Source organism: Bufo bufo, chromosome 1 (assembly GCF_905171765.1).
Source record: "Bufo bufo chromosome 1, aBufBuf1.1, whole genome shotgun sequence".
Lineage (NCBI taxonomy): Eukaryota > Metazoa > Chordata > Amphibia > Anura > Bufonidae > Bufo > Bufo bufo.
In genome coordinates this window covers 587,057,848-587,075,704 of record NC_053389.1, presented here as the reverse complement: position 1 = coordinate 587,075,704, position 17,857 = coordinate 587,057,848, and the positions used below count along the sequence as shown (strand labels likewise).

Below are 17,857 nucleotides of genomic sequence, written 5' to 3'. Positions count from 1 at the left end.
TTTTCCCTCTCACTAAATTCCATCAGAGAGCTACTCTGATGCCTTGATCTGTACCCTGAGTTAATTCCCTAACAGCTCATAAACACTCATTTAACCTGAATTCTTCTCATAATGATTTTAGCTTAATTCGGTTTTAATGAGCTATGAAGTCATGAGTGAAGAGATAAGACCTACATTTCCAGTCATCAGAGCAGCTCTCTGATGGAATTCAATGAAGGGAATAGTCTTCAGATTCATTGAAAGTGAAGGCTGTAGAAGACAATCTTTGTAAAGTTTTAATGAAGACCAATTTTAATAATGCTTTTTGCCTAAGATTATTAAAATGCAATAATAATAATAATAATAATAATAATAATAATAATAATAATAATAATAAAAATGAGCAATTGCCCCCGAAGATATCCAGGAGTGCCAGGTTTCCTCAGTAAAGTTAGTTTGCTGGTGCTTTTGGTGTGTTTATTTCTGGGCTTGAATCTTTAAAGAAATAGTGGGAAGGGTAGAGGGGGCCTGGTATTTTCATTCCTTCCAGTAAGGGTTCGTGTAAGCAGTTTTTTTAAGCTTAGCTGAAACTACTAGATTAACTACTGGGCTTTCCAGAGTCTAAACTAGAAGGGAATAGTATTTTACCACATCACCTCTTCCCAGGCCAAATTGGCCAAATTGGCAACATCAGAACTGAAGAATTGTATCCATCAATTGTATTCTCTGCCTAAAACCATAAGCTCTACTGTTTGAACTTTAAAACCAATATATCCATTAACACAGGAACATTGTGAATTCAGAATTCTTATGTTTTTCAAACCAATCACATGGTCCTTCTTCATCTTGGCTATGATTAAGGACCACGAGCGTGGTGTGAAATGTATTAGTATCCTGAACAATGTACCCGTACTGATGGATAGTAAAGATTACTCAATGATGCGTATGGTATTATGAAGAGGATAAGAGTGCTGGATACATTTCTTCAGCTTTGCTATATAGAATCTGCAGTAAGTTAGAGACTGGTGCCAGAAATGTCAAACAGAGCTGGTATGGGAAGTCTGATCAATCGAAGACTGCACCATTAGGCTAGGGCTACACACAACGTGAGTCACATCTAAGGCTCCATTAAGATGTCCATAGTGCATTGCGGATCCGCAAATTGCGGATCTGCAATACACCCAGCCTGCACCCCCATAGACATGCCTATTCTTGTCTGCAAGAATAGGACATGCTCTATTTTCTTGCGGAGCTGCGGACCGGAAGATCAGGGCAGCACTCTGGAAATGCGGATGCATAGTGTGCTCTCCGCATGTCTTCCGGCCCCATAGAGAATGAATGGGTCCGCACCCGTCTCGGATAATTGCGGAACGGATGCGGACCCATTCTATGGACATCTGAATGGAGCCTAATGATTGTCCATGGAGTCACATGACTGTGACTGTGATGCAATAATTGCAAAAAACACTGTAGAACTTCTGGACGTAAGTCACAAGTCACACATAGCTTTTCTACCAAAGACTACAATGCATTTCGTCACACATCGCAGTATAGCCCCAGCATGACACTTATGTGTAGGTGAGGGGAAATGTTTTCTTATGTTTAGTGAAAGCCCATATGCAGAAGTGTTGGTTATGTTATTTGCTATATATATTACATATATATATATATATATATATATATTACAGTATAAAACACGGACATGTTCCATTCCCTGCTTCAAAACATTGCCTCTACAAATATATCTATAAATTTTGAGTTATACTTTTACAACCCTGGAAGATTGTTCATTCTCAAACATTTGGCGAAGTGGGATTAGTGCTACAATGTAACATTTGCAGGTGCACATTCGCCCTCATTACACTGCACAGTAATCATCAATTTTGCTAAACTTATTAACTTCAGTCACCATAAAGTCAAGAGTGTGAAATGCTGACATTTCAGCTCTGAATTTTACAACTTTTACTCCCCTAAATCTGGTCATTAAACTCATGAGTAATAACATTTTATAGTCGCATAGTATCTTTTTTATTTGTATTTGAAGGGGGCGGAATATAAACTTGTTTAGGCAATATTTATTTTTATTCTACAGTATGAGACACAGCACATAACTTATGTAATTCATAGCATTAAACATAAAAAAAACATGCCGGGTTATAGCAATAGTAGAAACTTCACATTCCATAAAATGCCCCTATCTGTACTTTTGAAGAATCATATCAAAAGCTGGGTTAAATGTTACAGCAGTTTTTAATCATCACACTCACAGATTTTATATGATCCCTGTAAGGCTTCATATACATTGCATGGTAATAATCTGCTTTTTCTTACTATGTGAAACTGCATAGCAATTTTAATGCCTCAATTTTGTCCATTAAAATCTATGACAAATTGCTGACATAGAACGTGCTGCAATTTGGACTGAAATAAAAGGGTTAGTGGTCAACATACCGATACTGGCCTGACTACATAGAAATCTGAATGTTTCAATTACCCTGGGCCTGTTTACACTCTCCAGTGATCAGTAGGAGAAAGGATCATTTATCCTTGATTTTCATTGTTCATGCCAATGTAAACCATGCCACGATTTGTGTACGTAATTGTGGATCATTACACAAAACTTTTCTGTATAGGGTCATGACCACACGGTCAGGTTTCCATGCAGTTTTGGAAGCCAAAATCAGGAGTGGATCATAAAAGGAGAAAATATATAAATATATAAAGAACAGATAAGACTTCTCCTTTAAAAAAAGAAGTCTTATCTGTTCTTTATATATTTTCTCCTTTTATGATCCACTTCTGGTTTTGGCTTCCAAAACTGCATCAGTAAACCTGACGGCATGGACGTACCCTAAAATCACAGCTTTTGCAGAAATCTGTTCTAGGCAACAACAGTCTAAAATGGCCAGTTATCCTCTTTTATGAGCATCTCAGTTACAGGTAAAACTGCAGAGCAAGTACAGATAGCTTATAGTTTACGTATAGCCTTTAAGTAAATACGATGAATAGGTGGCTTGGTAGGAGTCTCCTGTTAACATTCTCATACACGTTGGTGCTAGCAATACTTTTGTGGGACAGAATATTAAAGAAATCCAGAAGCAGATAGCTATATTAACAAACTGCAACACTACACTGTACCTATTTAAAGAGCTTTGTAAAGATCTACACGTTCCTCTTCTGTATGATTTGAGGGCTGATCTGGAAAGACATTATACGGAGGAGTGTTACAAATGATGTGTCAGTTCCCCCTCCGATCAGCACACAAGACATTCATGCAGAGCCAGAATTCTCACTTTTCTGGAGATGGTCTGCAGGCGCCCTCATTATTTGTAACATTTCTGCACAGTAAGGGGCTGCCTGAAAACAGGAGCCAAGTATTTGGCTGTATATAGTGTTCTTTGGAAAATTATTGCAAACCTAAAATTGTTACAAATAATATTGAGATAATAGCATAATCGCTCGACGCAGGCCAACTCTTTATTGTCCAATGGTTAATGGTACAACAGGAAACACAGCTATCTGCATTAAGTAGAGATAAGTAGAAGCTGTATAATAGCTATGCAGTTGCCAGAAAAACAAGATTGAAAAGTGCTGCCTGTTTACATTCCTGTGTGGTATACATCAAGCTTATTAAAATGTGCCATCTAAAAATAAAAAGAATGTAAAACATTTTCTACAAACTACACACCAAACTGTACCTGTGCTTATTTGTTAAAATGAACATATTATGTGCAACTTAGTAGCAATCCTAGGGTTACATTATTACACTTTTCATGTTACTTTTCTATAAACGCCTCATTGTTGTAGGTCCAGAGCAATCTCTTCACTGATGGCAAATATTAGGTTTTCTGCCTTGGCCCTTTATCTAAATTCCCTAGCCAAGAATATAATGGCTAGTTGGTGCTTCACTAGTACCAAGCTTTGAGGGGGACTTGACTACTAGATACCTATCTATCTGTGTACCCTGTGTTAGTGAGAAGCTAACACTATGAGTGACACACTGTATCAGATTAGCAAATCCAGTTGAGACCTAATCTTAATCTATATTCCCTATTAGGGTATATGAGTATCATAGAGAGGCATCTCCCTCTTGAGACTTTTTATGAGTCAGAATGGAGAGCCACTTGCATTACAATCAGATGAATCACTGCCATGTAATGCTACGTTTTGCTACAGGGGCTTCCCCCAGCAAAACCATGTGTAACCATTCACCTTAGTCATATTAGTATGTGAGAAAGAGATCATTTCATTTATAAGTTTCAAGAGTTTTTTTTTTATCAGATAGGGACCACATGAAAAACCTTTGATAGGTAGGATTGTGGAAATTAAAAGACCACTTTGAATAAAAGTATAGCGGAAAGTATGGTATATGGGAAAAATACATTCTATTAATTGTAATTGTAGTCACTGATGACTTTTTCACTAGATAGATAGATAGGAAACTTCAATATAGATAGGTAATTTACTGCTGCTGTGAGGGAAATATGTTATCTGAAAGCAGCAAATCAGCCCCAAACCATGATGCCCCCACCACCATACTTCACAATTGGGATGAGGTTTTGATGTTGGTGTGCTGTGCCTCTTTTTCTTCACACATAGTGTTGTGCGTTTCTTCCAAACTCAACTTTTTTTTCATCTGTCCACAGAATATTTGGCCCGTACTCCTGTGGAACATCCAGGTGCTCTTGTGCAAACTGTAAACGTGCAGCAATGTTTTTTTTGGACAGCAGTGGCTTCCTCTGTGGTATCCTCCCATAAAATACATTCTTGTTTAGTGTTTTACATATCGTAGATTCGCTAACAGGGATGTTAGCATATGCCAGAAACTTTTGTAAGTCTTTAGCTGACACTCTAGGATTCTTCTTCACCTCATTGAGCAGTCTGCGCTGTGCTCTTGCAGTCATCTTTACAGGACGGCCACTCCTAGGGAGAGTAGCAGCAGTGCTGAACTTTCTCCATTTATAGACAATTTGTCTTACCGTGGACTGATGAACAGCAAGGCTTTTGGAGATACTTTTATAACCCTTTCCAGCTTTATGCAAGTCAACAATTCTTAATCGTAGGTCTTCTGAGAGCTCTTTTGTGCTAGGCATCATTCACATCAGGCAATGCTTCTTGTTGATTTGACTCCAGTTGGCGGACACCTCACAATAATTAGCTCTTGGAGATGTCATAAGTCTAGGGGTTCACAAACTTTTTGCACCTGCACTGTGTATGTTTACATGGTGTGTTCAATACAAACATGGTAACATTTAATTCTTTGTGTGTTATTAGTTTAAGCAGACTGCGATTGTCTATTGTTGTGACTTAGATGAAGATCAGATCACATTTTATGACCAATTTGTGCAGAAATCCATATCATTCCAAAGGGTTCACATACTTTTTCTTGCAACTGTACCTGATTCCACAAAATACTGATTGAGGGCTGGGATATACCTGCTTCCACAACATACTGATTTAGGGAGTTTGACATACCTGTTTCCACCAAATATTAATTGAGGCCTGTTATATACCTGCTTCCACAAAATACCATTTAAAGGGTTTGATATACCTATTTCCACCAAATATTGATTGAGGCCTGCGATATACATGCTTCCACAAAATACTTATTATGGGGTTTGATATGCCTGCTTCCACAAAATACTGATTGAGGGATGCAATATACCTGCTTCCACAAAATACTGATTAAGGGGTTTGATATACCTGTTTCCACCAAATATTGATTGAGGCCTGTGATATACCTGCTTCCACCAAATACTGATTAAGGGGTTCGATATACCTGTTTCCACCAAATATTGATTGAGGCCTGCGATATACCTGCTTCCACAAATACTGCTCTTCTCTAGGAACTTAGGCACAGGGTCATTTTGAAAATGACAGGGAGAGGAAGAGGCAGGCCATTCCGCAGGGGTGGTAATGGTTGGGCAGGTGCACCAGGCCGGACCTAAGTGGGAAGTTGGAGAACGCGTGTGCGATTACTTCAAAGGGCGCACCAGAGTTGGTTGAGTGGCTCACTCAGCCTTCCACTTCTGCACCCTCCTCATCCTCTGTATCTGCACCTTCCTCACTCTCTGCTTTGTGAACCCCCAAATACACCACCACCATCACCACCATAGACCCTACACTCAGGTCAGAGGTATTATTTTCCCATCCATTCCCAGACCTTACCGATGCGCAGCCATTCTTGATATCGGATGAGGAAGAGGAGGTAGCAATAGCCTCCATCCAGAGGTCTGACGACAGTACCCAGATCAGCCCAAGGAGGGAGGTCCCCGCTGTTGCTGCCTACTCTGAGATCTCAAATGTCAGTGGGGGTGACGGTGACAATGATGACATGTCGATGGACGTCACATGGGTGCCCACAAGAGAGGAAGAGGAGGGGAGTTCAGAGGGAGAGACGGAGCAGCAGAGAGGAAGGAGAAGGGGGAGAGGCAGAAAAAGCTTGCAGGGCACAGAAGCCAAAAGGCAGACTGCAAATGTATCTGGAGCGAGCCATCCACCATGCACAATCACTTCTGGTGCTCCCAGGACGCCGACACATGGCTCCGCAGAGTGGGCTTTTTTTAACATGCTCCTGCTGGCAATAGTGTTGCCATCTGCAGCCTGTGCTGTCAACGCATAAGTCAAGGTAAGCCCAACACTCACCTAGGGACGACCGCCTTAAGAAGCCACCTCGCCTTCCATCACCGAGCCCAGTCGGAGCAACGCCGTCAGAACACACAAAGCCAAACTCCTGGCGCTCCACGTCCTGCCTCTTCTCCTTCTCCTCTCTCCTCCCATTTGTCCTGCTCTCAACCTTCCACCGTGCCGTCGTCGCGCTTATCTGGCAGAAGGCAGGCTTCTGTGTCCCAAATGTTCGAGGGTAAAAAAATTATGACGCCCGATAACCCTCTTTCCCAATGGCTGACCGCTGGCTTGTCGGAACTGCTAGCCTGACAACTACTGCCATATAAACTGGTGGACTTGGAGGCCTTTTTAAAATTTATGGCCATTGGCATACAGCGATGGAAGGTCCCCAGAAGGAAATATTTCTCCCAGAAGGGCATCCCAGAGGTATATGCCCATGTTCAGCGGCAATTGAATATATCTCTGGCACACAGTGTCAGTGCCAAGATACATCTGACCACAGACACGTGGTCTAGCAAACACGTGCAGGGAAGGTACATAACTGTTACTGCCCACTGGGTGAACCTTCTGACGGCTGTCAAGCATGTAACCTGTGGCTCCCGTGTGGATTTGGTGTTACCGCCAAGGATTGCATGCAGGCCTGCCTCTTCTTCTCTTTCTTCTACTCCATCCTCCGTCTCCTCCACGGCTGAATCCTCCTTTTCCCCTGCTAACACCTCTTCCGCTGCGCCCCCCAAGCTCCCCAAAACCTATTTGACGTCCCAGGTGAGACGTTGCCATGCTGTGCTGCGGCTGTTGTGCCTGGAAGCCAAGAGCCACACTGGTCCTGCACTGCTTTCAGCTCTGCGATCACAGGCCGATCAGTGGCTAACCCCGCTCAATTTGACTGTAAATAAACTGGTGTGCGACAACAGTGTCAATTGGGGGAGCCCCGTATATAAAGCATAAAGGGCAAGGACCAGTAATGAGTGGCAACTTACTAAGAACCCTGATACAAACACAAAATGGCAGACATGTTATTAGCATCACAGAGGGTAGGCAGAATGCAACATTTCCAGGCCTTGCTGCGAGAGATGCTGCATTCTGCTGTTGCAGGCGCTGGCAGAGGAATTTCCACCCACAGCAAAACAGGTGCGGGTGACAATCCTACCGTGCCTGCAAGAAGAGGGCTGTTTGAATATGTCTTGGTCACTTCGGATATGAGATCATTCTTGCAAACAATCCATCGACAGCCGCACCTCCGGATCCAGCCTCAGGGAACGCCTAGACCGACAGGTGTCCGACTACATCGGGTTAACGGCTGATGTGGATGCTCTGAGAAGTGAGGAACCCCTGGACTACTGGGTGTGCAGGCTTGACCCATGGAACTCTTGGCTTGCCCCTCATTAAGTGTCCTGTCCAAAAGGACGTTCAGCGCAGCAGGGGGTGATCGTGACCGAGAAGCACACTCGTCTACCTCACGACAGTGTGGACTACCTCACATTTCTAAAAATGAATGAGGCATGGATCTCGGAGGAATTCAACATCTGTAAAGACCACGTGAAATAGAATTTCCTCATGCCAGCCCACACATATCCACCAACACCTAGAACAAAGAATGGTCCTTGTCTTATGTATATACAGCGGCTTAAAAGGCCTTTTCTGTCAGATGAATGCATAATTTTTGGGGCCTGTACTCCAGTGGCGTTCAGTAAAATTTGTATCCAGTGACCGCCAAATTTACCTCCAGCCACATCATCACACGTTCTTTTCTGTCAGGTGAATGCCTAATTTTTGGGGCCTGTATTGGCCTACAGTAAAATTTGTATCCAGTGACCGCCTAATGTACCTCCAGCCAGTTATTTTCTGTCAATTTAAAGCCTACTGTATTTTACGGCGTATAAGACGACTTTCTAACACTAGAAATTATTTTCAAAAGTTGGGGGTCGTCTTATACGCCGGGTATACTCAGATCCGATGGTATATTCTAACCCCCAGGTGTTCCCATGGTGACGGGGACGCTTGCCTGGGGGTTAGAATATACTATCGGATCTGAGTTTTCGCGATCTCAGTGAGATCGTGAAAACTCAAATCCGATGGTATATTCTAACCCCCAGGCGTTCCCATGGTGATGGGGACGCTTGCCTGGGGGTTAGAATATACAGGGCCACGCCGCTCACAGGAGTACATTTATAAACTGTAATCAAAAACTTTAACTTTAATCATCGCTCATCTCTTTACTAGGATACCTTACTCTCAGCTCCGGTAACAGCAGGCAGTGCGGGCGGCTCTCACTCACTGATGTCACGTGCCTGCTCCTCCCACTAGGCGGCGCAGGCGCGTGACGTCAGTGAGTGAGCGCCGCCCGCACTGCCTGCTGTTACCGGAGCTGAGAGTAAGGTATCCTAGTAAAGAGATAAGCGATGATTAAAGTTAAAGTTATTGATTACAGTTTATAAATGTACTCCTGTATGCGGCTTGGCCCTGTATATTCTACCATCGAATTTGAGTTTTCACGATCTCACTGAGTTTCACAGTTTATAAATGTACTCCTGTGAGCATTGGGGAGGGGGATCTGTGGATAGCACTGTTTAGGGGGGATCTGTGGATGGCACTGTTTAGGGGGGATCTGTGGATGGCACTGTTTAGGGGGGATCTGTGGATGGCACTATTTAAGATGCTATAAAGTGTCATCCATAGATCCCCCATAGCAGCGTCATCCACTGATCCCCCTCCCCATAGCAGTGTCATCCACAGATCCGACTCCCCATAACAATGCCAACCACAGATCCCCCTCCCCATAACAGTGCCATTCACAGATCCCCCTCCTCATAACAGTGCCATCCACAGTTCCCTGGACTGGAGAAGATTGTCTTGAAGACAGGGAGGGCTGGGCATTCAGGGGTAGTCTTATACGGCGAGTATAGCTCAAAACCTTTATTTTAAATGGAAAAGTTGGGGATCGTCTTATACGCCCGCGGTCGTCTTATACGCTGGAAAATACGGTAATTTTTGTGGCCTGTACTGACCTACAGTAAAAAAAATTTACAGTGACCGCCTAATGTACCTCCAGCCACATAATCACAAGTTATTTTCTGTCAGGTGAATGCCTAATTTGTGGGGCCTGTACTTGCCTACAGTAAAATTTGTATCCAGTGACCGCCTAATGTACCTTCAGCCACATAATCGCAAGTTCTCTTTTGTCAGTTGAATGCCTAATTTTTGGGGCCTGTACTCCAGTGGCATACAGCTAAATTGTTATCCAGTGACTGCCTAATGTACCTCCAGCCACATCATCACAAATTCTTTTCTGTCAGGTGAATGCCTAATTTTTGGGCCCTATACTGGCCTACAGTAAAATTTGTATCCAGTGACCGCCTAATGTACCTACAGCCACATAATCACAAGTTCTTTTCTGTCAGGTGAATGCCTAATTTTTGGGGCCTTTACTCCTGTGGCCTAAAATAAACTTTCTAGGCTCCAGCAGGGCAGATTTTTGAGTTTCCCTTTAAGACACATACAAATGGCCCCTGATTAAAATACATATTTTTTGTGGGAATTTTTGCCAATGATCCCCCTCTGGTATGTCACTGTCCATGTTGTAGGACTATTTGTGCACTTCTAGTAGGTATTTGGTGGCTACAAATATGACATGAAGGTTTTTTCAGTTTCGCATGCCATTAAAGTCAATGGAGCCCGCCGCAACCATCCTGGTCGATGTTCGTCCATCACTATTGATAATATGTTATTAAAGTGTCCCATAAAAGATATGTCATGAAAAGCTGGCGTAAAAATTCTAACTTTACATTTTTATTAAACATATCTAACCACACATTATCAATATTGTGTATGGGTATTTATCATTTAATGCACTAGATAGTCTTTATTACGGATTTCTCGCTTCTTTTTTTATTTTTGGTTTATTTCCTGTACAGAAGAGTTCCAGGATGAAACATTCGTCTCAATTTCTTGAAGCAATTTTTTTTTAAATAAATAAAATAAACATTGCCATTAGCATAGATTAATTGACCAGGGATTTCTAATGAGTTCTGCATTTGAGGAGGCATATACCAATAATGCATTCCTCTGACTTTCTACTAATTAAATCATATCTGATTGGTAGAATTTCAGTGGGTGTCTCTGCTGTGCCAAGCTCCCTCTTCTCTTTGAAAGATCTGATGAGAGCGGTTTTGTTTTCACGGCTAATAGCTCCCCTGCTGCACTATCGGCATCTGTCTCGGTTTGCAAGAGTTTTATACACTTAACCCAGTACAGTGGATGCATTGCCTCTGAGAATTACCATTAAGAACTCTTGCATATTTATAAAATACAGCAAAAGATGTTTTTTTCTACATCTAGATGCTGGTGGAAAAAGTCACTTGTGTGCAGCTTTCTGTTGCTCCAGTGTCTGTCTTATAGCTTGCAGTAGCTATACCAAATAAAGTCCTTGGATTTTTTCTCATGTCTTCAAATTGCCCTGTAAAGCTGCCTATATCATGGCCACATTTTAGCATCTGTATTATGGCTGCAATTACCAGACTTCCCAACGTTCTCTCTGCACTGAACTAAGGCTACTTTCGCACTTGCATTGTTAATTCCGGTATTGAGATCCGGCGGAGGATCTCAATATTGCAATTAAACGGATCCGTTTTCATTTTTGCACATCCGGATGCATCCGTTCCGTTACGATACGGTTATGTGAAATCAAAATGGAAAAGCGGATCCGTCACTACATACATTGAAAGTCAGTGGGTGACAGATCTGTTTTTTTTAGGCTCCTAAAAAAACGGATCGGTCACCTTTGACTTACATTGGTTTCAGTGCCGCATCAGTTTTTTTCCTGGACACAAAACCGCAGCTGGCAGAGTTTTTTTTTTTCCGGTTACAAAACGCAATGCTGCCGGAACAGAAGACATCCTGATGCATCCTGAATGGATCTCTTTCCATACATAATGCATGGAGACAAAACGGATCCATTTTTTCCGGTATTGAGATCCTGTGCTGGATCTCAATACTGGAAAACAATGCACGCGTGAAAGTAGCCTCAGATAGCCATGGGCAATTTCTCAAACAGGGTTCCCAGGAGTCTTGGGGATTCTTGAGCCCTGATCAGGGGTTTTCCAGAACACAGCAACAACTCCAGTCACCTTTATAGCAGAAAACTGCCTTTAACCTGCTCAAAGATGCAGTAAACATATCTGAACCAAATTATAGCACTGGACCAGAATCATAGAAGGTTTACCCGGCCGTAAACCAAACTTTCTTGAGGCAGGAATAGCATTGGTTCCCCAAGAGTGAAACATTTGTCAAGGGTTGCTCTGCGAAAAATGTGGGAATGACTTACATATGGTAATAGGGACTCTAAAATGTGGTGGCATATTAACATCCAGATATGTAGTGATTATACTAGACTGGGTTAATGATGAGGATGAAATGAAATGTTAAAAAATTAGCAGTCTACAAATAATTACCAGCATTAAATCTATATATAAAAAATGACTCAAGCTTTTTACGAATGTAATAATTGAATTCACATTAGACATAAAATGTGATTTCTGCTTGGTTGCTATGATAAAGAGAAAATTATGCAACATATTCATTGCTGTTGAGCAGCTCTCATGGCCCACGGTGCATCCTCGTGTAACCAATATTGAATAACATATGTGACTACTGATTAGGACAAATCGTGTATTTTTTAGGCATACAGTATGGATATAGGCAATGTTATTTTGACTGTCTTAAAGGCAGCCAGTGACCAGGAAGTCCACTTTTAAGCTAGGTACAATACCTATTAGGGCTAGATCAGCTAAATGTAATAATAGCTTTCAATTAGCGGTCTGTTGCCTCATTCTGGAGAAAATGTACTTTTAATCTATGTGCAGATGAGCAATTAAGTTCACTGAGGGCGGACTCAAACTACTTCTTCACTCTACTTGATGGTCAGGACCAGGTTCCTGTATAGTCATCATGCCTGGCCTGTCACTCAAGAAGGGGGGGGGGGGGCTAGCAGAGGAAGCAGGAGGGGCAGGGGTGCACAGAATGGCTTGGTCCCACCCTTAGTGCACTTAACTGTTCATTTGACTATGGATTATAAGTACTTTTTCTCCAAAATAAAGCAATGGATTGCTAAGTGAAAGGTATCATTACATTCAGCTGAGATGGCCCTACAAGGCATTATTCCTGGTTTAACAGTGAATTACCTGGTGAAAAAAATCACATTACATTAATGCAACCATTCGTATTAAAGTGACAATTCTGATGCGTACTAGTGACAACATTGGCTACATATGTATATCATGAAATAACCCAACAGACTTGTGCAGGTCATCTGAATACACCTGGTGGAACACCAAATGGTCCCAGTGGAACTCTATCTACCACTCCTCCTGCACACATCTCTACCATGGACATGAGGTCCACAGCTACCAAACTGTCAAAAGGTTTTACTTACAGCATGTTGTAAGGGAATTCCATTTTACCTTGTTATAGTGACACATTATTTGCTGCAGAAATTGTTATTTTTTAGTCTTAGCTGGCCATTTTATCTAACTGAAGAACTGCAAAAGGGCCTCATTCAGCTGTATTTAGCTTCTAATTTCTAAACCTTCTGGTTCACAGTGAAGTTTCTTCTGCTTGGGGAATTGTAGAAGAGTTGATTTTATCGTTAAATACTTGATAAAATGTTTTTTTTTTCCTTTCCTGTTTATAGCTGTACAAGAAAAGAGAGATGTGAGCGATCTCATGAGGCCAGAAGATTTGCATCGGAGATGAAGCAATGCGTCAGACTCACTGTCCATCCAAACAATATATCTGTCTCCCAGTACAAAGTCCTGGTAAGTATCTGCTTTCATAATGATTTTTTGCAATGGTCATACATTAGTCAACATTTTACAACCTAAGGTGTAATATTTGATCTAACATTCAAGACACCTGCTGAGTTACCCAGGCGCATGAGCAGTCAAGCAGACTAGGAACCTCAAGACACAGGAAAATATGTTAGAGCTGATTGCCTCATGTTTTATTTACAGTCTGAAACTAGACTAAATGTGACCATTCTCAAGTCATCCATATGCACTACTATGTGTTGGGTGGTCGTCCTATCAAATTCATGTGTAGGCACAATGAATAATAATTAAATTGTACAAATAATGCAGTCCTATAGAACTGTAATTGATTCTATTTCTGTTATTACAATTTCCATAAGTTAGTATATATGCCATTTTTCAATGGCAATAATTCAATAACTCAGGCCTTTTTACTCCAAATGAGAACTGTCTGCTGAACAGTAGATATCCTATTGGGGTTTCAGGTATAATAAGTACAATTTGCAGAAAGATTTGCCTAATAGTCAAACAATTGCTTCGAAATTGAATCTATAGGAAGACAGTCCTGTCATTCTGTGTGTTAAAACAACAGTCCGTATTGGAAATTGAGACAAGTCTCGTGGGGTTTAAGCCATTCACTTGCGATTGGAAGCAGAGAAAGGTTCACATCTCACATAGCCTGTACACCACATCAATTCATTACCATCGGACAAGCTGAACTACACTGGCATTAGAAACGTAGGTCTTTTACAGAATTTTAAAATAGACTTGTTTTGCTGCAGCTATATCTAATGGTTATCTCTTCTTGGATGATTTTAGGAAATGTTGAAAATAACTTTCAAAAAACTGTTTTACATAAATTAAAAACGTGATAGTGTGGTATATTGGAGAACACCAAACTTTACATAATGGTAACACAACACATAATATATATGACATAAATAAGTGTTCTTAATAACAACATACTAAGAACACTTATTTATGGCATATATATCACAGTGTTCAGAATATTGCATGCCGCCATCCATGTCCAGAATGAGGATACCACACATTTACTGCACTGTATACAGTACGATGTTATATCAAGATGTAATGGCATATTTGACTACTACATACATCCTTTTGACTTAAGGACATACATTGTACCCATTTGACATAGATTTGGCTGTTAATGTCTATGACCATATTGGCATATATGTTGGAATCTTTGGAGGATATATATGCTGAACATTTTTGATAGAATTGTAGTGAATTCAGCCTAAGCCACTTTGCGCTTCTAAAGTCTGTACATTATTATCACCCTTTTTCTAACATTGAGCTAGACCTCACATGCAGCAATGGGGTTTACAGGAATATGTGCAAATGCTGGAAAAATATTTGAGCATACATACTATAGTGAGACTATGGGTTGACCACACCATGCCTCTTCAATTTATGTTATGCTCAATAGAGATGGCCTTGCGGTTCACCCGGCGGTCGTTTTGCGGTGAACTTTGCTCATTCACGATTTGCCGAACATGCGAACATATGGCGATGTTCGCATGCGCCATATTCTTTTGCATTGCACCAAACTTTGACCCATGACACATCCATTAGGTGGAACGGACAGCCAATTGAGACGTTTCAGCACATAGACACACCCCCACTCTATAACAGAACCCGATCTGGCAGCCATTTTACATTCTGTGTTTTGCCAGTGTAGGGAGAGGTTGCTTTGTGGAGCAGGGACAGACTGTTAGGGACACCAAACACTAGCTAATAGGGCCACAAAAGTCCTTTTTAAGACTGGTAGAAGGGTGCTATCGATAGGTGTGATATACTGAGGGGTGTGATATACTTTTAATATACTTTCTAACATAGAAAGCATATTATAGTGCATTTGTTTTGTGCAGCAGTTGTGTGTGGTTCTGCTGTGATACCGCAGCTATATAGAGGGACAAACGCTATTGGAATAACTAACTGCAACTGGTGTGATATACCTCTTGCCCCCCCCCCCAAAAAAAAAATGATTGAGGGGTGTGATATTCCTATAATATACTTTCTAACAAAGAAAGTATATTATAGTGCATTTGTATTGTACAGCAGTTGTGTGCGGTTCTGCCGTGATGCCGCAGGTATATAGAGGGGCAAGCGTTATTGGAACAACTATTTGCAAGTGTGATATACCTGTTGCCCCCAAAAATACTGATTGAGGAGTATGATATACTTGCTTCTGCCGAATATTGATTTAGGGGTTCTATATACCTGTTTCCACTAAATTCTGATTGAGGGGTGCGATATACCTGTTTCTACAAAATACTGATTAAGGAAATCTATATACCTGCTTCCACAAAATATTGATTAAGGGGTGTGATATACCTGCTTCCACCAAATATTGATTAAGGCCTACAATACACCGGCTTCCACAAAATACTGATTCAGGAGTTCTACAGTATATACCTGCTTCCACAAAATACTGATTGAGGTGTGCGATATACCTGCTTGCACCAAATATTGATACAGGTGTTCTATATACCTGTTTCCACAAAATACTGATTAAGGGGTTTGATATACCTGCTTCCACAAAATACAGATTGAGGGGTGCGATATACCTGCTTGCACCAAATATTGATACAGGTGTTCTATATACCTGTTTCCACAAAATACTGATTGAGGGATGTGATATACCTGCTTCCACAAAATATTGATAGAGGGTGTGATATATCTGCTTCCACCAAATATTGATTCAGGTGTTCTATATACCTGTTTCCACAAAATACTGATTGAGGGGTGCTATATACCTGCTGCCACAAAATACTGATTAAGGGGTTTGATATACCTGCTTCCACAAAATACAGATTGAGGGGTGCGATATACCTGCTTGCACCAAATATTGATACAGGTGTTCTATATACCTGTTTCCACAAAATACTGATTAAGGGGTTTGATATACCTGCTTCCACAAAATACAGATTGAGGGGTGCGATATACCTGCTTGCACCAAATATTGATACAGGTGTTCTATATACCTGTTTCCACAAAATAATGATTGAGGGATGTGATATACCTGCTTCCACAAAATATTGATAGAGGGTGTGATATATCTGCTTCCACCAATTATTGATTCAGGGGTTCTATATACCTGCTTCCACAAAATACTGATTGAGGGGTGCTATATACCTGCTGCCACAAAATACTGATTAAGGGGTTTGATATACCTGCTTCCACAAAATAAAGATTGAGAGGTGCAAAATACCTGCTTGCACCAAATATTGATTCAGGTGTTCTATATACCTGCTTCCACATAATACTGATTGAGAGGTGCGATATACCTGCTTCTACATAATACTGATAATGGGGTTCTATATACGTGCTTCCACAAAATACTGATTGAGGGGTGCGATATACCTGCTTCCACATAATACTGATTGAGGAGTTTGATATACCTGCTTCCACAAAATACAGATTATGGGGTTCGATATACCTGTTTCCACAAAATACTGATTGAGGGGTGCAATATACCTGCTTCCACCAAATATTGATTCAGGTGTTCTATATACCTGTTTCTACAAAATACTGATTGAGGGGTGCAATATGCCTGCTTCTGCAAAATACTGATTAAGGGGTTCTATTTACCTGCTTCCACAAAATACTGATTGAGGGGTGCGATATACCGGCTTCAACCTAATACTGATTGAGGCGTGCTATGTACCAGCTTCCACAAATACAGGTTTTCTCTAGGGACTTTGGCACAGAGTAATTTTAAAAATGACACGCAGAGTAAGAGGCAGGCCATTCCGCAGGGGTGGTAGAGGTCGGGCAGGTGCACCAGACCTAAGTGGGAAGTTGGAAAAGGTGCGCGCGATTACGTCAAAGGACGCACCAGAGTTGATTGAGTGGCTCACTCAGCCTTCCGCTTCTGCACCCTCCTCATCCTCTGTATCTGCACCCTCCTCACTCTCTGCTGTATGCACCCCCAAATACACCACCACCACCACTATAGCCCCTCCACTCAAGTCAGAGGAATTATTTTCCCATCCATTCCGAGACCTTACTGATGTGCAGCCACTCTTGGCATCAGATGAAGAAGAGTAGGTAGCAACAGTCGCCACCCATCGGTCTGACAACAGTACCCAGTACCTAGAGGGAGGTCCCCGCTGTTGCTGCCTACTCTGAGATCTCTAATGTCAGTGGTGGTGAAGGTGATGATGATGACGTGTCTATTGACATCATGTGGGTGCCCACAAAATAGGAAGAGGAGGGGAGTTCAGAGGGAGAGATGGAGAAGCAGATAGAGAGGAGAAAAAGGAGAAATAGGCAGAACTCGCAGTACACAGGAGGCAAAAAGCAGACTGCAAATGTATCTGGAGCTAGCTATCCACCATGCACGGTCACATCTTGTGCTCCCAGGTCGCCGGCACATGGCTTCGCAGTGTGTACTTTTTTAACGTGTCAGCTACTAACAATAG

The 17,857-nt window shown here is 41.6% G+C and overlaps 1 protein-coding gene across 1 annotated transcript in view; it reads left to right on the top strand.

The window, feature by feature from the left end:
• PLXNA4 (plexin A4) overlaps positions 1-17,857 on the top strand; it is an 810,841-nt gene that overhangs the window by 565,094 nt on the left and 227,890 nt on the right. The window contains exon 6 of the mRNA XM_040413397.1: positions 13,295-13,418. Within this exon, the coding sequence (XP_040269331.1) occupies positions 13,295-13,418 (124 nt within the window). The remainder of the gene's footprint in view (positions 1-13,294; positions 13,419-17,857) is intronic.